This window comes from Lithobates pipiens, unplaced genomic scaffold (assembly GCF_037356315.1).
Source record: "Lithobates pipiens isolate NorthernLeopardFrog02 unplaced genomic scaffold, aLitPip1_a1.2 Scaffold_25, whole genome shotgun sequence".
Lineage (NCBI taxonomy): Eukaryota > Metazoa > Chordata > Amphibia > Anura > Ranidae > Lithobates > Lithobates pipiens.
This window is the reverse complement of record NW_027507787.1, coordinates 161202229-161224272: the sequence shown is the minus strand read 5'-3', so window position 1 is coordinate 161224272 and position 22044 is coordinate 161202229. Positions and strand designations below refer to the sequence as shown.

The window sequence follows — 22044 nt, the reverse complement described above, 5'->3', positions numbered from 1 at the left end:
TACACAAATAAATCTTCATTTAAATTATAAAAATGTATACAAATTGTGAAGTCCATGTATGAATCCAACACATGAATAACATCCTCAGTGAATATAGGAAAGGTTCCTCTCTAAATTAGGTATATGGGAAAATCCAAGATGTCGTGAGGTCACAGAAATGAATCCAAACCACTGATGTCATCCATTCAATATTTATGTGAATAGCATATGCAAAGCTCCCATTTTGCCATATAGAGAGGGGGAGGACAGAATGCTCTCATGGTGCAGTAATTCAAATCATTTATTTAAAAATAAGGTTGTATTGCGCTTACATTAATGAAGACAAGGATCAGCATATATTGTATAGGAATCGCCAGTTAGCACTCCATCTACATTCCAGCTGACCAGAAATAAAGAGCAACCTTTCCTATACTCTTTGCGGACGTTATTCACATGTGGGATTTATACATGGACTTCACAATTTTGAGAAGGAGCAGTAAAGCACAACCCCTTTGTTGCACCACAAAGCAGGAAGCAGAACCCGATGTAATTAACTAATTTCACTAAGTTGGCTGTCATATATAAATATATTTTAAAAAAATAATAATAATTGTGGCATACAAAACAACAATGCATCAAATGTGAAAAACTGACTTGACAAGAGACATCAGTTGATTAAACAAAGCATACAAAAATAGTCTTTTATCTTCATTACAACTGATTAATAGTCAAATTAAATGCACAAACTTCTCTAATGAGAGGAGAATTACGGATATTTAATGAAATTATACTTTTGTTTGTTGGGCCATTTTTCTAATTGGTTGCTTATTAAAAATGCCATTCATTTGAAAAGATTATATTGCATTTTCCTTTCCTTTCCCCATCTCTCAAGCTTCAAGTTAATACCTGATGAGAAGTGACATCTATTGGTGGTGTTGGTCTAAATGTAAAATTACTGGTATAAGCAGACTACTTAAAACATAGGCAATGTCTTCGAGATAACAGTGTTTTGCTTTGTATTTATTCAAATTTTAATTTGCACAGTGCCTGTAATTTAATTTAATTGAATTTGCATGTACAACAGGTGTCTCATAGTAATGTAGAAGAGTCACATCAGCAAAAGACCAAGAGGATTGGGTGTGCCTCCTTCACTTTTTAAAGATTTTTCTTGAACTTTTTTAGAAGTGCTTGTTTTTTTTGTTTTGTTTTTTAATTTTTTTTTTATTACCAGCTGATTTGTTTACACACTAAATGAAAAAAGGTCAGGTGATATCACTAGTTGCTAAGACAGGTGTAGGCATCCACTGCTTCCTTGACAACTATTGTCAGCGGAAGAAGGAAGCAGGAGAAAACAACAACAACAACTACTAAATATGATGTTTGGCTCTTGCCGAACAGGCTAAAAGTCCAGGTGATCCCTCTAGTGATAATTAAAGTGGTTCTAAAGGCTGATGGTTTTTGCCTTAATGCATTCTCTACATTAGGGTGAAAAACCTTTTGGGTCAGGGACCCTCCCTCTTACACTGGGGGGGGGGACAGGAGCGCTGGCGGGAGACCTGAGAGGAACAGGACCCAGGCCACTTGCTGAAAAACCATTACACAGAGCAAGTAGGTATAAAATGTTTGTTTTTAAAAGACTTAAGGGTTTAAAATAAATGTAAAGATCTGTATAGTGGAACCAGCACCTCCTTTGTCGTACTGGTAACCCCTCTAGTGATAACTAACGTTGCATATGAGGACATCAAGACCTCCTCCCTCCTTCTGGTGACCCCTCTAGTTAAAAATAAATATCTATATAGAGGGATCGTGACTTCCTTTCTCCTGCTGGTGATCCCTTTAGTGATATTTTAAGATCTGTATAGAGGAGTCAGGATCTCCTTCCTCTTGCTGGTGATCTCTCTGGTGATACACCCCAGAATTCAGTTTTTTTTTGTTGCTTCCTGGTCTCCCTGTTTACTCATTTTGCAATAATCTGAAATTGGCCCATCAAAATCTTTTCTTGCTGTAGCTATAAGTAACACGGTATACTGTTTACTATGCAATGATTTCCACCTGGCAGTCCCAACTACTTAGGCCATGGAAAAATCATTACACCAAATTATTGGAAACTACAGTATATTCAAAATGAAAACAGTCATGGCATGTAAGAATCAGAATATTTAGCCAAAACACTTCCCCTAGTAGGTCAAAAATCTGTCCCCATCAGCTGCTTGACCTGCAGTGTTAAATAACAGAGCTCTGGACTTATAGTTAAGGGTATCAGGTGAAAAAAAAATGCAATTGAAGGTTCCTTGCAAGAAAGGAGGTACAATACTCACCTCTCTGGTGGCCTAGGTCCCTGAACTTCTCTAATCAGTGCTACAGCCTCTGCCACTGTTTTCACAATTTGACACCTCTGGGAGTATTGGATACTTGTCCCCCTCACTGTGCACTGTGGTTCGATCCTCTCCCCCATTTTCCATTACAGGAGTCAGCAGTGATGTGGGGGGTCAGAAGATGGAACCACATCATAAAGCGAGGAACACAGGCATCCGACATTTGTTCTGAGCACTGGAAAGGTGAGAATAATACCCTTTCTCTTGCAGGAAACTTTTGGCTTTTCTAAGCTTAAGGGGTCATTTTACTAAGTGGTTGGCTTGCCAACTCCTGCCTTCAAAACCTTCCTGTTGGTTAAACTTGTCATCCATCAAAGCACTGAATTAACAGGCAGGTACAGGAGCGAGTAGGTGGACTATACTTGGAAATGTTGTATAAGGCAGAATAAAGTGTCTCAGGTTTCAGGGGTTCCTGGGCACTTGAAGAGGGCTGAAAGTATATGCAGGAGTTGCCTGCACTGGATGTGTGAAGTCACTCCATGTTATTTTCTAAACAAAACAACATGTAGGTATAGTAGGGGCCCTTCATAATGGTCACAGCAGAACTAGATAAAAACAGATAAAATTGTCAAGTGGTTTAACACTCCAGCTTCTACCAAACAGTGAAATATTCGTTTTGAGTGGTCTGACCCTTTAATTGTGCAAGACTCAGAACAGTTCATTAATAACTGTAGATGCCTGTAAATGAACAGGCGTAATGCAGAAGACTACACAGAGTGAGCTGAGGTATGCTAACTGTATAGAGCTGGGGCACCAGGAACATCTGCTTTGCTACTAATGGGATGCAAAAACATGAATTGACATTCCCCAGGATCTTATTAACAACCATGCTAGCAAGATGTAAGTTACACACTGTGGACCTTCTTATCTGCATCCTGCCTTTCCTCAGCCGAGATGTCCCTGGACAATTTTCTACTCACAGTCTCCACCACATCTGTTACCTCCACTGGATTCCCAAGTATGATCTAGGCCTTATTTATAAGCAATTTGGACATATCTGAGACTTAAAAGGTTACAGCTAGGTACGGCTAATTAGTTGGTTGTATTTCACTTGCATTAAACAGAAAAGATAACTGTGGATTCCTGTGGTTTGATTGACTGCATTGCAAATTTCACTTGTTTTTAAGGTCTTATTAATTAATTTTCTAAAGTTTTTCTGGCTTTCAAGCAAGTTTTTTTTTCTATTCTCTGTTCATAATAACTGACCTGCCATTAACTAGCATGAAAGAAGACACATACAACTCCAGGGTATTTTTTTTGTTTTGAATTTGTCAAACAACTATGGCTGCAATGTTATCAGAAATCATGAGTCAGACTGAGACAGAAGTACAGTTAAATCTCACTTGTTTAATAATAATAATAAAAAAAAGGTAAACAGAGTAAACATAGTCAAAACATAGCCAGAGTTCAGGAACTGGAATGGATAGTCAGAGAAGCCAAAAAGTCAGGGAGCCAGAGATGAGCGTAGTAGAACAGCAAGCAGGATATGGAGCCAGAAGGAATGTCAGCCAAGTCTTTAACAGGAACACAGGCGGGTGTCTCTATAGATGTGACTAAGGCGATGGCAAAAATCATCTGGACTGGACGGCTTAAGCAGGCAGGACTGACGAGCAGGATATCAACAGTTGAGTCACTGTGGAGAGATAGGAGCAATTAGCCAACAGCTGAAAGGCCAGCTTTGAGAAGGAAAGGCTGAGCCCAGCCCTGACAGTACCCCCGCCTCAATGACCCTTGCCCCTCGGAGGACCACCAGGCTTGAGAAGAAAATATCTATGGAAAGAAGGACAGGGGAATGTACAGCCGAGGATGAGACCCAAGAGTGTTTCTCTGGAAGCTGTTGAGGAGTCTTACTCTGAGCACACACAGAACAGGCAGCTATGAAGGCGGTTACATCAGCACGTAAACTAGGCCACCAGAATTGTTGGGAAATGGCCCAAAATAGTTGATTCTTCCCAAGGTGGCCAGCAGCCTTGGGAGAATGGTAAGTCTGAAGCACGGCAGTACGGAGACTCTCTGGGACAAAGCAGCAGTCACAAGGTTTCTCAGGAGGAGCATGGACCTGAGCAGAAAAATATTTGTCACCCAAAGGAGAAGTGAGACTGGTGAGAACCTTAGCCATAATACGATCAGGAAGAATCACAGAAACCGGAACCGACTACATCTTGGAAGTGGAGGGAAATTGTTGTGACAAAGCATCAGCCCCTACATTCTTCATACCGGGTAAGAATGAGACAATGTAATTGAAACTCGACAAGAAAAGAGCCCACCGCGCCCTTCTGGGAGAGAGACGTTTAGCCTCAGACAAGAATGTGACATTATTATGGTCAGTAAGAATGAGAACCGGCACAGTGGTACCTTCGAGCAGATGTCTCTATTCTTTCAGGGCTAAAATGATTGCTAACAGCTCTCTGTCACCAATCTCGCAAATTGCACTCTGCAGGTGACAATTTCTTGTAAAAGTAGCCACAAGGATGCATAGCACTCTCAGAGGTAGGATGTTGAGACAGAAGGAGCGCCAACTCCAGTCTCAGAAGCATCAAACTCAAGGATAAAAGTTAATGTAGGATCAGGATGTGCCAACACAGGAGCAGAAACAAAAGCAACATTGAAACTCCAAAGGCCTTAATGGATTCTGGAGACCAACTCTGTGGGTTACCATTCTTTCTGGTCATATCAGTCAGGGGCTTGACCAGAGACAAGGGGTTATAAATAAACTTCTGATAATAGTTGGAAAAGAAAACGCTGCAGAGGACGTAAACCCACGGTCGGGGCCACTGTAGGACTGATGAAAGTTTCTCTGGGTCCATCGAAATCCAGCAGTGGAAATGACATAACCCAGGAATTGAACCTGTTCACAATGGAATTCGCACATCTCCAATTTACAATAGAGATTGTTCTCTCTTCGTTTCTGAAGGACACGACAGACATCTGTGTGGTGGCTCTTCAGGGACTTGGAAAATATGAGGATATCGTTGAGATGAACCACTACACATAAATGCAACAAATCTCGGAGGACATCATTAATAAATTCCTGGGAAACTTCCGGGGCATTACAAAGGCCAAAAGGCATTACGAGATACTCCTAATGCCCTGTTCTGGTTTAAAACGCAGTTTTCCACTCGTTTCCCCCTCCTTAATCCTCATGAGATTGTATACCCCTCTCAAATCAAGCTTCATGAAAACCATTGCTCACTTGAGGCGGTCAAATAACTCCATAATCAACAGAATCGGATAGGCATTCTTTATCGTGAAAAGATTGAGACCCCTACAATACAAGGTCTCAGTTCACCACTCTTCTTCTTCACAAAGAAGAAACCAGCACCAGCAGGAAATGAGGATTTGCGGATGAAAACTTGAGAAAGTGTGTCTGCAACATACTCCTCCATGGCCTTATCATCCAATACCAACAAAAGGTAAACCTGGCCATGAGGGGGTATGGGATCAGGTTGAAGGTCAATTGCGCAATTATATGACTGGTTTGGAGTACTGGCTTGACCTTTGTCAAAGATATCACTAAAATCACGGTACTCCTCTGGCAGGGAGGAGAGTGAAGAGGTGCACAGGACCATGACTACCTTCTGGAAGCATGTCTTACTGCATTGTGGCTACCAGGAGAAAACCTCAGCATGAAGCCAATAAAAGAGGGGTTGTGCCTCTGTAACCAAGGATAACCAGTAACCAGCGGAAATTTAGGTGAGGAAATAACTTGAAATTGGATTATCTCATGATGAAGAGCCCCTACGGCCATGGACAACAGTCTTATGAGCCCCATGGGCAGGCTGTAGAGGTCTTCCGCAAAGAGCCTCAATGGCAAGTAGAGTGTCACGTAGCTGCAGCGGAATTGAGTGCTTCGATACCAAGGCAGCATCAATGAACAGGACTGCAGCCCCATAGTCGATTAGAGCCTGTATCTTGATGGACGACTAAGCCCAAGAAAGGGTAACCAAATGAGAGGCTTATCCTTCTGGATAACTGGGGATGAAACAAGGCCACCTAAGGTCTGTTCGTGACAGGATCTCAAGGTTCGGGCATTCCCTGGACGGGTAGGACAACACTTCAAAAAGTGACCTGCCTGGCCACAATAAAGACACAATCTCTCCCTCCTCCTAAGGGTTCTCTCATCCGCAGAGAGACACATAAAGCCCAAGTGCATGGGTTCATCTTCAGTGACCGACTCGGTACCAGGAGACATGGGAGGTAAGGTAGGCAAGAGTGGGACTGCTAAGTTCGGAGAAAAATGTACAGGAGGCTTCCGCAAGCGCTTCTTAAAAGGGAAGTCTGCAAATGCATCTTCTGAATTCATGGCCTTCACCTACTGTCAGAAACAATGAATCAGACTGAGACAGAAGTACAGTTAAATCTCAATTGTTTAATAATAATAAAAAAAAAAAGGTAAACAGAGTAATCATAGTCAAAAGATAGCCAGAGTTCGGGAATCAGAACGGATAGTCAGACAAGCCAAAATATCAGGGAGCCAGAGATGAGCATAGTAGAACAGCAAGCAGGATCTGGAGCCAGAAGGAAGTCTTTAACAGGAACACAGATGAGCTGTCACGTACCTGGTTGGAGAGCCCAAGCGTGCAGGGAGCGGCGCCTCGTAAGCCTCCGGCTCGAGAGCCCCTGGAGATGGGAACAGGGATTCAGGAGTCCGGAGGACACAAGTGCCAGGCTGGATAGCTGGTAGAGGGTGGCCGGAACAGGTGGTAGACTGGAACGGCAGGTGCAACCAGCGCTGGATGCTGGACAGGAACTGCTGGACAGCTGGCACAGGTGAACAGGCAGGAACTGCAGAAGTAGTCAGCGCTGGACTTTAGGCAGACTGGCAGGCGTGGTCAGGGACGAGCTGGGTCGGCAACAATCGGGCAGCGGAGGTACAAAGCAGAAGGCAGAAGCGTGGTCAATCAGGCAAAGGGTCGGAGGCAGGCGGCTAACAGGCAAGGTCCAGGAACAGGCCGGGTACAGAATCAGGAACACACACACAGGAACGGATAGCAGGAGTCTCGGGAACGCTGTAGACAGGACAGCACAGAGGAGCAGGAGCAGTTCCCTTAAGTAGGCAACTGGGCGCCAAGAACGGTCGCACGGTACGTCTGCGTACCCCCGCGGGTAACCGTGCTCCCGTTCGTGACCCCGCGTACCCGCGTACGCCCGTTCGGCTCGTCGCGCACCCGCGTGCGCCCGCTCGTGTCAACGCGCACCCGCGTGCGCCTGTTGGGGACTACGTGCACTCACGTGCGTTCGTTAGCGCCAACCCGCGTCCGAAGGCACCGACGATCCCCTCGTACAGGGAACCTGCGGGTAAGTCTTCCTTGGGCGACCGGGATAGTGGAACGACCGTGACATTGCCCCCCCCCAAGGGGCAACCTCCGGATGCCCAACTGTGCCATCTTATCCGGATGAGCCCTTTTGAAGGCGTGGATCAGTCTTTTAGCATGCAGGTTGGACTCCGGCTCCCACGAATTCTCCTCAGGGCCATATCCCTTCCATTTAACCAGGAACTGGGTCTGGTTACGTCTTCTCCTGCAGTCCAAGATAGATTCAACCTCATACTCCAATTCCCCATCGATCATCACGGGTTCTGGGGGGTTGGTACTCCGATCAGCAAAGGGGTCCGCAACCGCAGGCTTGAGCAATGAGACATGAAAGACCGGGTGGATCCGGAATGACCCCGGGAGTTTCAGCTCAAAGGCTACTTCGTTTCCTCAGAATGGGGAATGGACCCACAAACTTCGGGCCCAGCTTCCTGGAAGGGCAAGCTAACTTCAAGTTTAAAGTAGACAGCCAGACCTGGTCCCCGACCTGGAGGTTAAGTTCGCCCCTTCTCTTCTTATCGAAGACTTCCTTATAGTGTTCCTGGGTCTTAGCCAGAGTTTCTTGAAGAATCCTGTTGTTATTCCTGAAGAAGTCAAGGTCCTCCTGAACCGCCGGTACTGAACACTCGGGAAGATTACTGGGTAGAAAAAGTGGATGGAAACCAAAGTTTGCAAAGAAGGGGGACTGTTTGGTGGCCGAATGGATAGAATTATTATATGCGAATTCTGCTAAAGGTAGGAGCGATACCCAATCGTCCTGGGAGAAGGAAGAGAAGCAACGCAGATATTGCTCCAGCGTTTGGTTGGTTCTCTCGGTCTGGCCGTTAGTTTGAGGGTGATAGGCCGAAGAAAAGCGGAGTTCAATTTTCAGGGCCCCACAGAGAGCTTTCCAAAACCTGGACGTGAATTGAACTCCCCTGTCAGAGGTGATGTCAGCAGGAATGCCGTGGAGCCTTACCACTTCTTTAATAAAAGTCCTGGCCATCTCTGTGGCCGACGGGGTCCCCTTCATGGGTAAGAAGTGGGCCATCTTAGTAAACCTGTCTACCACCACCAGGATCGAGGAAAAGTCTTCAGAGGGGGGCAGTTCCACGATGAAATCCATGGATATCATCTTCCATGGCCTATCCGGGATGGGCAATGGTCTCAGCAAGCCCCAAACCTTCGATTTACTCCCCTTATTCCTAATGAAAGTGGTGCATGCTTCTACATAGTCCCTGCAGTGCTTCTTCATTTGAGGCCACCAAAACGTGCGTCGGAGTAAGTCTGTGGTTTTGAACACCCCAAAGTGACCGGCCAATGGGTGGTCGTGGCAGGAGCTGAGGACCGCAGTGCGTATCCCCTGGGGGACAAAGATTCTGTCCTGGTGCCAGAGAAGACCGTCTTTGGAGGTTAAGGAGGTGTCAGATGATAGAGCCGGATCACTGGAGGCCTGCTTAATTCGGGACAGGAGATCTTCCTGAAGCAGGAGGAAGTTTCCTGGGGGAAGAATGGTGTCTGGAGTAGGAGGTACCACTGATTCATTGTACATCCGGGAGAGAGCATCGGGCTTCACGTTTTTTGACCCGGGCCTGTACGTGATATGGAACACGAATCTAGAAAAGAAAAGTGCCCACCGAGCCTGTCTTGGCTTCAGTCGCTTGGCTGATTTAAGATACTCCAGGTTCTTGTGGTCCGTATAAACCAGGATCGGGTGGGAAGCACCTTCAAGGAGGTAGCGCCATTCCTCCAAAGCTGCCTTGATTGCCAGTAGTTCCCAGTCACCGACGTCGTAGTTCCGCTCAGCTTCCGAGAGTTTACGGGAGAAAAAGGCCACCGGGTACAAAAGTGACTTAGGTCCCTGTCTCTGGGATAATACTGCCCCAACGGCTACTTCCGAAGCATCCACCTCCAGGATATAAGGCAGCGTGGTGTCGGGGTGTCTCAGGATCGAAGCAGATACAAACAGATTCTTCAAGGTTTCAAAGGCTTCTTGTGCCTTAGGAGTCCACAGGAATCTTCGACCCTGTCTGGTCAGTTCAGTGATGGGGGAAATGATGGATGAAAATCCTCTGATGAACTTTCTATAAAAATTAGCAAATCCCACGAACCGTTGGACCCCTTTTCGGTCCGAGGGAGCGGGCCAGTCTAGGATGGCTGAGATCTTCTGGGGATCCATTTCTATTCCATTTACTGAAATGATCAGGCCCAGGAATTGAATGCTCTGTTGCTCAAAGACGCACTTCTCCGGTTTAGCGTACAGGCCATGGAGGCGGAGACGAGCCAGGACGACCTTCACATGTTCCCGATGTTCGACTAAAGAGGGAGAGAAGATTAGAATATCATCAAGGTATATGACAACAAACAGGTCTAGGTACTCTCTAAAGACATCATTAACGAAATGCTGGAATGTAGCAGGGGCATTACAGAGTCCAAAGGGCATGACAAGATATTCATAATGCCCAAAGCGGGTACGAAAGGCAGTCTTCCACTCATCGCCTTCGCAAATACGGACCAGGTTGTAGGCACCCCGCAGATCCAGCTTGGAGAACACCCTAGCCGACCCCAGTCTCTGGAATAATTCGGGCACCAACGGTAGAGGGTAGCGGTTTTTTACAGTAACTTTATTGAGTGCCCGGTAGTCTACACATGGCCGTAAGGAGTGGTCCTTCTTCTGGACGAAGAAAATCCCTGCACCTGCCGGGGAAGTGGATGGTCGGATAAAGCCCTTCCTTAAGTTATCATCCAGGTAGGTCTTTAGGGCTCCCAGCTCGGTCTCAGATAGGGGGAAGATTCTCCCGAAGGGAATCTCCGCTCCCGGAAGCAAGTCAATGGGGCAGTCATATAGTCTGTGGGGAGGTAAAGTCTCTGCGCCCTTCTTACTGAAAACGTCCATAAATTGATGATAGACTTCGGGCACCGCCTGTCGGATCTCGGCGTCTGTCTCCAAGCAGAGCAGAGAAGAAGGGTCCGTCTTGATGGCTGGAAGACAATACTGATGACAATAGGCAGATGGAAACTCAATTCTTCCGGTGAACCAATTTATCAAGGGGTTGTGGGCCTTCAACCAGGGCATGCCAAGGATTATGGGAAAGAGTGGAGACTCGATAATGTCCAGACATAGGTGCTCCTGGTGGTCCCCAGCGATGGTGACATGAAGGGGGGATGTTTCCTGGGTTACAGGTCCGGATCTCAGAGAGGAACCGTCGGCCAAATAGATTGGAAGTTCCTTGGCCCTAGGCCGAAGGGGAATGTTGTTTCTCAAGGCAAAGGATAGGTCCATAAAACCGCTACAGGCCCCAGAGTCAATAATCGCGTTGACGCTGATAGTCTTTCCGGAGAACTGTAAAAGAAGAGGCACAGCCAGGTGAGAGATGGTACTGGTACTAGGCGGAGTAGGAGAAGAGGCAGGAGGTATAAGAAGGCACTTACGCGACTTGGCGGGGCAAGTGCGAACATAATGTCCAGATCCCCCGCAATAGAGGCACAGGTTACCAGTTCTTCGGCGTTGGCGCTCCTCGGGGGTCAGAGATGGACGAAGTAGACCCAGCTGCATAGGTTCCGATAAATCCGGAAAAGAAGGACCAGGAAGGACCGGTGGGTTGGAAGTTGGAACCCGTGGCAACATCCAGACTGGGCGAGAGGTGGAAGAAGAACGCTCCAGACGACGCTCTCTTAAACGCCTATCGATCTGGACAGAGAGGTCGATGAGCGCTTCAAGGGTCTCAGGGGTTCCTACACGGGCCAGTTCGTCTTTCAATGCCTCCGAGAGACCCATGCGGAACTGGTAGCGGAGAGCTGAGTTGTTCCACTCCGTGTCGGCGCTCCAGCGCCTGAACTCAGACACATAGTCCTCTACTGGCCTGCGACCTTGTTGGAGTACGTGCAAAGCTACTTCTGCGGTAGCAGCAAGCTGGGGGTCCTCATATAGACGAGACATGGCTTGGAAGAAAGCATCTAAGGAGTCCAGAGAGGGGTCTTTTCGTTCAAGAAGGCGATGTGCCCAGGCCTGAGGTTCGTCGGTTAGCAGGGAGATAACGAACCCTACTTTCGTTGCCTCGAGAGAGAAGGTCCGGGGTTGAAGGGCGAAGAAGAGCTCGCAGGAATTCCGGAAGGCCCTGAACTTATTCCGGTTACCGGAGAAACGGTCTGGTGTAGGGACCCTTGGCTCTGGCGGCAACATGACCACTGAAGGTGGGCCTGGAGGTCCAGGGGCAACTGGAGCTGCGGCAGATAGGGCTTGAACCCGTTCTTCCAAACGACCGTAGCCCTCTTGCAGGTTCTTCACGGTCTGGGTGAGGCCGGCTAGATGGTGGCAAAGTTCATCCATTGGAGACGCTCCCTGCGAGGGCTCGGACATGGCTGTCCTGTACTGTCACGTACCTGGTTGGAGAGCCCAAGCGTGCAGGGAGCGGCGCCTCGTAAGCCTCCGGCTCGAGAGCCCCTGGAGATGGGAACAGGGATTCAGGAGTCCGGAGGACACAAGTGCCAGGCTGGATAGCTGGTAGAGGGTGGCCGGAACAGGTGGTAGACTGGAACGGCAGGTGCAACCAGCGCTGGATGCTGGACAGGAACTGCTGGACAGCTGGCACAGGTGAACAGGCAGGAACTGCAGAAGTAGTCAGCGCTGGACTTTAGGCAGACTGGCAGGCGTGGTCAGGGACGAGCTGGGTCGGCAACAATCGGGCAGCGGAGGTACAAAGCAGAAGGCAGAAGCGTGGTCAATCAGGCAAAGGGTCGGAGGCAGGCGGCTAACAGGCAAGGTCCAGGAACAGGCCGGGTACAGAATCAGGAACACACACACAGGAACGGATAGCAGGAGTCTCGGGAACGCTGTAGACAGGACAGCACAGAGGAGCAGGAGCAGGTCCCTTAAGTAGGCAACTGGGCGCCAAGAACGGTCGCACGGTACGTCTGCGTACCCCCGCGGGTAACCGTGCTCCCGTTCGTGACCCCGCATACCCGCGTACGCCCGTTCGGCTCGTCGTGCGCCCGCTCGTGTCAACGCGCACCCGCGTGCGCCTGTTGGGGACTACGTGCACTCGCGTGCGTTCGTTAGCGCCAACCCGCGTCCGAAGGCACCGACGATCCCCTCGTACAGGGAACCTGCGGGTAAGTCTTCCTTGGGCGACCGGGATAGTGGAACGACCGTGACATAAGCGTTTCAAGAGATGTGACCAATGCAAAGGCAGAGATCACCTGGACTGGATGGCTTAAGTAGGCAGGACTGATGAGCAGGATATCATCAACAGTTGATTCAATGTGGAGAGATAGGAGTTGACAAGAAGCCGACAGCTGAGCGGCCAGATTCAACCCAAAACTGTCCCGTGCAGTACCTCTTATCCACCACAAGATGCCTTAGTCTTCTGGGTTGAATGACACCAAGCCTTACTCAGCATGGAAGGTCAAATAAGGACTGTGAGCCCAGGGCCACAGTGTATTGACAAGCAGAGTGTTGTTGATGTGCATTTTTTAAGACCATCAATCACTGGAGAAGACCGAGGAGAACCTTCTGCATTAGGTGACCAACCAGAAGACATCAGAAAAAAAAAATGTTGAAAAAGTAAAAGCATAAGGCCGCGTACACACGCGGGGACTGTTCGCTGAAACTTTGTTCGTCAAACAGTTGCCGCAACAGTCCGCTCAAAATTTGCATGAGCGGACTTGCCCACACACGGCACTTTTTGAGCGGACTGTTTCAGCGAACTGTTTGCCAAACAGTTCGCTCAACTTTTGAAATGAACGGACTCGCCCACGTAAGGCGGAGGCAAGTCCGCCCATTTCGAGCGCGTGTACAGGTAGGCGGGGCCCGCGAAGGAGACGACGCGGGCACCGCCGCCTGGAATGGACTTAAAGGGACACCCAACGCCGAAAAAAATCGGCGTGGGGGTTCCCCCAAAGTCCACAACAGACCCTTGTCCGAGCACGCTACCCGGCCGGCCAGGAAAGGGGGGGGGCGAGCGAGGGCCCCCCCCCCCTGAGCCGTACCAGGCCGCGTGCCCTCAACATGGGGGGTGCCTTGGGGAAGGGGGGGCCCCCCCACCCCAAAACACCTTGTCCCCATGTTGATGAGGACAAGGGCCTCTTCCCGACAACCCTGGCCGTTGGTTGTCGGGGTCTGCGGGCGGGGGGCTTATCGGAATCCGGGAGCCCCCTTTAATAAGGGGGCCCCCGGATACCGGCCCCCCACCCTATGTGAATGAGTATGGGGTACAATGTACCCCTACCCATTCACCTGTAAAATAAAAGTACCCAAAAAAAAACACAACACACGAGAAAAAATATTTTATTGCACAGCTCCGGGGGTCTTCCGTCTTCGGGGGTCTTCTCGCCGGACTCCTCCGCTATCTTCGTGTAGCTCTTTTGCTAGCGGAGGAGTCTGGCTTTCTTCCTCCCCACCGCCGGCCTCTTCTCTCGACTTCGGGGGTCTTGTTACCCTCTTCGGTTCTTCTGCCAGGCCACCGCGCCTTCTTGTAGCTCTTTTGCAGGCGGTGGCCCGGTCTTCTGTCGCCGCTGTCGCCGTCGCCGCCTTCCGTTCTTCTTCTTCTTCTTGTTCTTCTTCTTCTTCTCCAGGAGATGTTGACACGTCGCTCTCTCCGGCCGGAATGCCAGAGCCGCGCTGTGCTGCCACTTATATAGTGCCAATGGGGCGGTGTCACATGGTATATGTCACATGGGTTGGTCACATGGGTTGATGTCACATGGGGACTATGACATCGTAAGGGGGCGGGGTCACCATGTGACACCAACCCATGTGACCAACCCATGTGACATATACCATGTGACACCGCCCCATTGTCACTATATAAGTGGCAGCGCAGGGCGGCTCTGGCATTCCGGCCGGAGAGAGCGACGTGTCAACATCTCCTGGAGAAGAAGAAGAAGAACAAGAAGAAGAAGAAGAAGAAGAACGGAAGGCGGCGACGGCGACAGCGGCGACAGAAGACCGGGCCACCGCCTGCAAAAGAGCTATAAGAAGGCGCGGCGGCCCGGCAGAAGAACGGAAGGCGGCGGCGACAGAAGACCGGGCTACCGCCTGTAAAAGAGCTATAAGAAGGCGCGGTGGCCCTGCAGAAGAACCGAAGAGGGGGACAAGACCCCCGAAGTTGGGAGAAGAGGCCGGCGGTGGGGAGGAAGAAAGCCGGACTCCTCCGCTAGCAAAAGAGCTACACGAAGATAGCGGAGGAGTCCGGCGAGAAGACACCCGAAGACGGAAGACCCCCGGAGCTGTGCAATAAAATATTTTATCTCGTGTGTTGTGTTTTTTTTTGGGTACTTTTATTTTACAGGTGAATGGGTAGGGGTACATTGTACCCCATACTCATTCACATAGGGTGGGGGGCCGGTATCCGGGGGCCCCCTTATTAAAGGGGGCTCCCGGATTCCGATAAGCCCCCCGCCCGCAGACCCCGACAACCAACGGCCAGGGTTGTCGGGAAGAGGCCCTTGTCCTCATCAACATGGGGACAAGGTGCTTTGGGGTGGGGGGGCCGCGCGGCCCTCCCTTCCCCAAGGCACCCCCCATGTTGAGGGCACGCGGCCTGGTACGGCTCAGGAGGGGGGGGGGGCGCGCTCGCTCGCCCCCCTTTCCTGGCCGGCCGGGTAGCGTGCTCGGACAAGGGTCTGTTGTGGACTTTGGGGGAACCCCCACGCCGATTTTTTTCGGCGTTGGGGTTCCCCTTTAAGTCCATTCCAGGCAGCGGAGCCGTCGCGGGAGACGTCGCGGGCCCCGCCTACCTTCACACGCGCTCGAAATGAGCAGACTTTCCTCCGAGCGGGAACAGTTTGCTCATTTCGAAAGTAGCCTACACACGGGCGGACTGTTCGCTCAAACAAAGTTTCAGCGGACAGTTTTTCGGAATTTCCGAAAGACTTTGTCCGTCAAACTGTCCGCTGAAACTGTCCGCTGAAAGCCCACACACGGGCGGACTGTCCGCTGAAACACTGTTCAGCGGACAAAGTTGAGCGAACAGTCCGCCCGTGTGTACGCGGCCTAACATACTGCTTACAGGGTTTTCTATAAGGGAGCATGGAGGCTGGAAAGGATTTGCTCAACCTCAGATATAGTTTTTATTTTTACTTTTTTACATTTTGGATATAGTAGAAAAGGGTTAGAACTTCTGTTTTGCTTTACTTTGCATGATAATATGAGGTCTGCTTATCAGGGAGCCCTTCACTCCCTGTTTAAACATGTTATGCTAAAGCCATATAGGAAAGAAAAATGTAAAAAATATTGCAGCTTAAGAATGATCCTTTAATATTGATAACTGGTTGAGTGTTGGCTTGTATAGAGCCTCAAACACACTGCATCTTTATCAGACATTAACAGGAAAACATATTCAAAAGCTAAACTTTTTATTTTCCCTGTGACCTTCGAACACTGTCCCTCTAATATAAAAACAAAATCATGCCTAACATACAACCCAACTCATGTCTCTCTAACATACAATACAACTCATGTCTCTATATTGTAAAACCCAATTGATGTCTCTCTAATATACAATACAACATGTCTCTAGAACATACCGTACTATACAACTAATGTCTCTTCAACATGCAGTCCAACTTTTGGTTCTCTAACATCAAACTTAACTGTTTCTCTGATATATAAAATAACACTCACATGTCTAACATATAATACAGCGCATGCCTTTGTATTGTACAACCCAATTAATGTCTCTCTAAAACATTACAACTAATGTCTTTAGAGTACAGATGATGTATCTTTAACATACAACACAATGTATCACTCTATACCTTACAACCCAACTCATGACTCTCTAACCTACAACCCAACCCGTCTCTAACATACAACCCAACGTATATGTCTCTAACATGAAACCCAGCTCATGTTTCTATAACATAAAATACCACTCTTGTTTCTCTAACATACAATCCAATTCATACAATATATCTCTCTACCACATAATATAACGTTTATCTCTCTAACATGTCATAAAACTGATGTCTCTATAACATACAACCCAACGCATGCCTCTCTAACATAAACCCAGCTCGTGTTTCTCTCACACACAACTCTTGTCTCTGTAACATACAATACAGCTTATGTCTCTCCAACATGCAATATAACTCATGTCTCTCTCCCATATAATATAACCAATGTCTTTAGAACATACCCCCCAACCCAGTCTCTCTATTAAACAACCCAGCTTAAGTCCAACATACACAATTACTCATGTCTCTCTAACATACTGTATAATGCAACTGATGTCTCTATAACATACGACTTAAATCATGTCTCATTAACACACAACCCAACTCATGCGTCTCTAATATAAACCTAGCTTGTGTTTCTCTCACACACAACTCTTGTCTCTCTAACATACAATATTACTAATGTCTCTCTAACATACTGTATACTATAACTCATGTCTCTATAACATACAATCCAACTCATGCCTGTCTAACATATAATACAATGAATGTCTTTATAATACAACTAATGACTCTCATACATACAACCCAATTTGTGACTCTCTAACCTACAACTCAAATCATGTCTTTCTAACATATAACACAACTGACATCTCTCTAACATAAGATATAACTATATCTTATATCGGGCCAAACAATGAGATTGGAGGAGAAGCAGTTTAACCTTAAGCTGCGTAGGGGGGGGTTTCACTGTCAGGGCAGTAAGGATGTGGAACTCTCTTCCACAATCGGTGGTGTCAGCAGGAAGTAATGATAGTTTTAAAAAACTCTTGAACGTGCATCTTAGCGAACAGTATAAGGGCATATGGGAAATGATTATCGACAAGGAAACACATACACACACATGCCCATACAGGTTGAACTGGATGGAATAGTGTCTTTATTCAACCTTACCAACTATGTAACTATAAAACTATGAAACTATGTATCTCTAACATACTGTACAACCCAACTCATGTCTATCTAACAAGCAATACAACTGATGTCTGTCTAACTTAAGATATACCTCATGTATCTTTAACATACAACCCAACACATGTCTCTCTAACATACAACACAGCGGACATTATCTCTAACATAAGATATAACTCATGTATCTCTAACCTACAACCCAACTCAGATTTCTCTAACATACAATACAATTGATGTATCTCTAACATACAAAACAACTGATGTATCTCTAACCTACAACCCAACTCATGTATCTCTAACATACAATACTATTGGTGTCTCTCTAACATAAGATATAACTCATGTATCTCTAACATATAATATAACTGATGTAGCTCTAACATAACATCTAACATAGGATATAACATAAGATACAACCCAACATCATGTCTCTGTAACACACACTACAACTGACATCTGTGTAACATAAGATATGTCTTTCTAACATACAACACATATCACGTCTCTCTAACATGGCAGAAAGATTGGCTGGTAAAAGAATATTTTGGTTGATAGCCATAAACTACAAATCCTGATGAGTCCTGGTCTTCTAGTTTTCTAGAAAATAAGATCTCATTACAGAAAATACAAACTGTCAAAAAAAATTAATCATAGCAGTTACCTGCTGTTAAATGAGCTACATGGACCATGATTCGGACCCCTGGTTTCAACTCAAAATGAACCATGTCTTGATTGAGTTTGTTGATGAACACATCGGCAATCTGACAAAAGAAACACGTTTAATTAAAATAAATATCTTATATCAGGTTTCAAGTTCATGAAACAGTTATCATCCTTCTCACTGTTTAAATTATTATTGCCATAACACTATTATTTCTCCATTGTGTTGAGGTGACCTTTGTTGCTTATAGCAGTATGTGTATATGTATGTGTATTTTTTTTTAAGTGATTTATTATATACAGCTTTTAGTTTTGCTAAAAAAAAAAAAAAAAAAAAAATTTTACTGTATCTATGCAATATACTGGGGTGGTACTGTAATCTCTACATGTAATACATACATGGGGGTATTACAGTGACACAATATTTGCCGCATGTGCACTTAGCATGTAAAAGATAAACTCACCGGCCACTTTATTCGGTACACCTGTTTAATTGCTTGGTAACACAGATTGCTTATCAGCCAGTCCCATGGAAGCAACTTAATGCATTTAGGTATCTAGACATGCTGAAGACGGCTTGCTGGAGCTCAAACCGAGCATCAGAATGGGGAAGAAAGGGGATTTAAGTGACTTTAAATGTGGCATGGTTGTTGGTGCCAGTATTTCAAAAGCTATCGATCTACTGGGATTTTCATACACAACCATCTCTCTCGTTTACAGCGAATGGTTCAAAAAAGAGAAAATATCCAGTCAGCGGCCGTTGTGTGGACGAAATTGCCTTGTTGATGTCAGAGGTCAAAGGAAAATGGTTAGACTGGTTCCAGATGATAGAAAGGCAACAGTAACTCAAATAACCACTTGTTATAACCAAGGTATGCAGAATACCATCTCTGAATGCACAACACATCAAACCTTAAAGCAGAAGACCACACATGGTGCCACTCTTGTCAGCTAAGAACAGGACACTGAGGCTACAATTTGCACAGGATCACCAATATTGGACAATAGAAGATAGGAAAAACGTTGCCTGGTCTGATGAGTCTCGATTTCAGCTGTGACATTCAGATGGTAGGGTCAGAATTTGGCGTAAACAACATGAAAGCATGGATCCATCCTGCCTTGTATCAACGGTTCAGGCTGGTGGTGGTGGTATAATGGTGTTGGAGATATTTTTTGGCACACTTTGGGCCTCTTAGAACCAATTGAGCATCGTGTACATACCACGGCCTACCTGAGTATTGTTGCTGACCCTTTATGACTACAGTGTACCCATCTTCTAAAGATGTAGGGAAATCCTGGGCCATTTTGTTTCACAGATGCAAGTGGATAGAAAAGTAATTTAGTGACTATTTAAACAGCATTTTTTCTCCATTGTAAGGCCGCGTACACACGGGCGGATTGTCTGCCCAACTAAGTTCGTCAGACAATCCGACAGACAGTCCGTTCAACTTTGAATGAACGGACTTGACCACACACGATGAACAGACAGTCCGCTGAAAGCTTGCGCGATGACGTGTACAGCACGTACGACGGGAATAGAAAAACGACGTCCAATACACTGCAATGCAACCTTCGGCCGTGTAAATCCTTTCTGAGCATGCGCCATACTTAGTCCGTCCAACTTGCCTACACACGAGCGGACTGTCCGCTGAAACCAAGTTTGGACGGACAAAACCAAGTTTGGACGGACAAAATTACAGAAATTCCGAAAGACTTAGTCCGCCAGACTGTCCGCTGAAAAAGTCCGCTGAAGCCCACACACGAGCGGATTGTCCGCTGAAACACGGTTCAGCGGACTAAGTTGGGCAGACAATCCGCCCGTGTGTACGCGGCCTCAGTGTCTGTTTTGCTGAAGTGGGCTGTATACATTCTACAGATAAGGCAGTTTAAAAGCAGGGTCAGGACATCCACAGACATGTTACTTAAATTAATTTATATTGTTAATGCTTTATTTTAAGCATTAATAAAATCTATGCTCCCTGCTAAACTGATCCACAGGGCAGTGCCCAACCACCAGTGCCATTTGTTTGATAATCATTTGCATATTATCCTAGAAAATGTTCATTGCTGATTTCTAATAAAATGTGTCTCCAATAGACATCAATGGGGTTTAGGGTTCAGCACCCAAGCTCTTCCCAGACTGAATGTAATTTAATTTGGCTCAACACTATTCTAGATCTACTGTAAGCAACATAAGTACTGTGTATAGGTGTAGATAGATAGATAGATAGATAGATAGATAGATAGATAGATAGATAGATAGATAGATAGATAGATAGATAGATAGATAGATAGATGAAGATGTGTACATGTCAACACAGCATTTGCCTCCCTTTGTTTATCCGTAATTTTTAAAACATCTAAGAAATCTAAGCCAACAATTTTTGCACCATTAAATTTAGATACATATAGGCTTCTACTATCTTGCAATAGATTTTGCAGTTCTGGGCATCTAGAAACAAAGAGGAAAAAAAAACTGACAGTAGTCTAAAGCTGGCCATACATGCATCAAATCAGCTGATTCAGGAAGGACCACCAAATTTCAATCCATGTGTGGACACTGCAGAAGATCAGAAGTCAATCTACCAATCAACTTCTGTTCAACCACGTTTGGGGGGATGGGTATGCTAAAAGTGGTGATTTATGGGGATTTCTTTGGGGGGGGGTTGTGCTTGGAGGGTGCATTTTGGGGAAATTTGCCCTGGGGGAGGAGTTTGCAGTGGGGGGTGAACTAAGAGGGGACATTTTAGGGGTAGATGATTTGTGTTAGGAGGGTGTTTTTTGGGGTGGGGGCATTTGAGGAATGGGGAGAGAGAATTGTGCTGAGAGGGGGAATTTCAGCAGGAAGGTGGATTTGTGCTGGGAGGAGGGGGGGTTTAGGCTTAGAGGGTAAGCATGCAGATTAGTGCTCAATGTTTTGTGGGGGGATTTATGCTGGGGGGAGGTACAGTTTGACATTTTCACCTTGGGCTCTAGATGACCTTGTCCTGCCACTGGTCACAGGCAATAGGCTGTAGCACTCATCTGTGTATTCTGATGGTGAGGGAGTCTCTTTGCTGTCGGAATACAATGACACAGCAGGGAGCATTCCCCCCATCCACCTCAAACGTGTGGATGGGGGAATCGGGCAAGTTTTTTGTTTATTAAACTGGCTGGTTGAATGAAAAAACAAAAACAAATGACCTATGTATGGCCAGCTTTAATCATTTCCTAAAAAGTAAAAAAAAAAAAAATATATTACTATTTATTTATTTATTTTTTAAAGTGCATGCATTTTAATATGGTGTTTCTCCATATATGTCAAACATGACAAAAGATGAAAGGGCCCTGTTCTGTACCCAGCCATCGAAGATATAAACTCTTTCCTTCAATGACATCTGTAGAGTACGGCACTGGAGAAATGATATAACATGTTCAGAGTGATTATGCAAACCCACAAGCATGATTTTTTTTTTATTATTTGTATGTGACAAATCCATCCATCTGCTGGGACAAATCCAGAGGGAGCGCCATTAAGCGATCTCCTGCGTTTTATTAAAAAAAAAAGATCAAGGGGCAAATACAATTTTTTTAAATAATGTTGCAAGTCCTACGCTATCTATAAAGATTGCATAGTACAAAAACAGCTATAAAGGGAAATATATAAAAAAAAATCTTCTTTCATTTTTTTTTTTAATTGATATATAACTACTATTACCGAAACTACACATTTCAGATATAAAGAAGGAATGTTCTCCCTGTGCCTGAGTGGGGTTCCTCTGGGTACTCCGGTTTCCTCCCACACTCCAAAGACATGCTGGTAGGTTAATTGGCTTCTGTCCAAAATTGGCCCTAGTGTATGAATGTGAGTTGGGGACCCTGGATTGTGGGCT

At 46.3% G+C, this 22044-nt stretch overlaps 1 protein-coding gene across 5 annotated transcripts in view; it reads right to left on the bottom strand.

The window, feature by feature from the left end:
• SORCS1 (sortilin related VPS10 domain containing receptor 1) overlaps positions 1 to 22044 on the bottom strand; it is a 1028639-nt gene that overhangs the window by 28430 nt on the left and 978165 nt on the right. For all 5 annotated transcript variants that reach the window (XM_077455080.1, XM_077455083.1, XM_077455081.1 and 2 more), the window contains exon 24: positions 18174 to 18273. In XM_077455080.1, coding sequence (XP_077311206.1) covers positions 18174 to 18273 — 100 coding nt within the window. The remainder of the gene's footprint in view (positions 1 to 18173; positions 18274 to 22044) is intronic.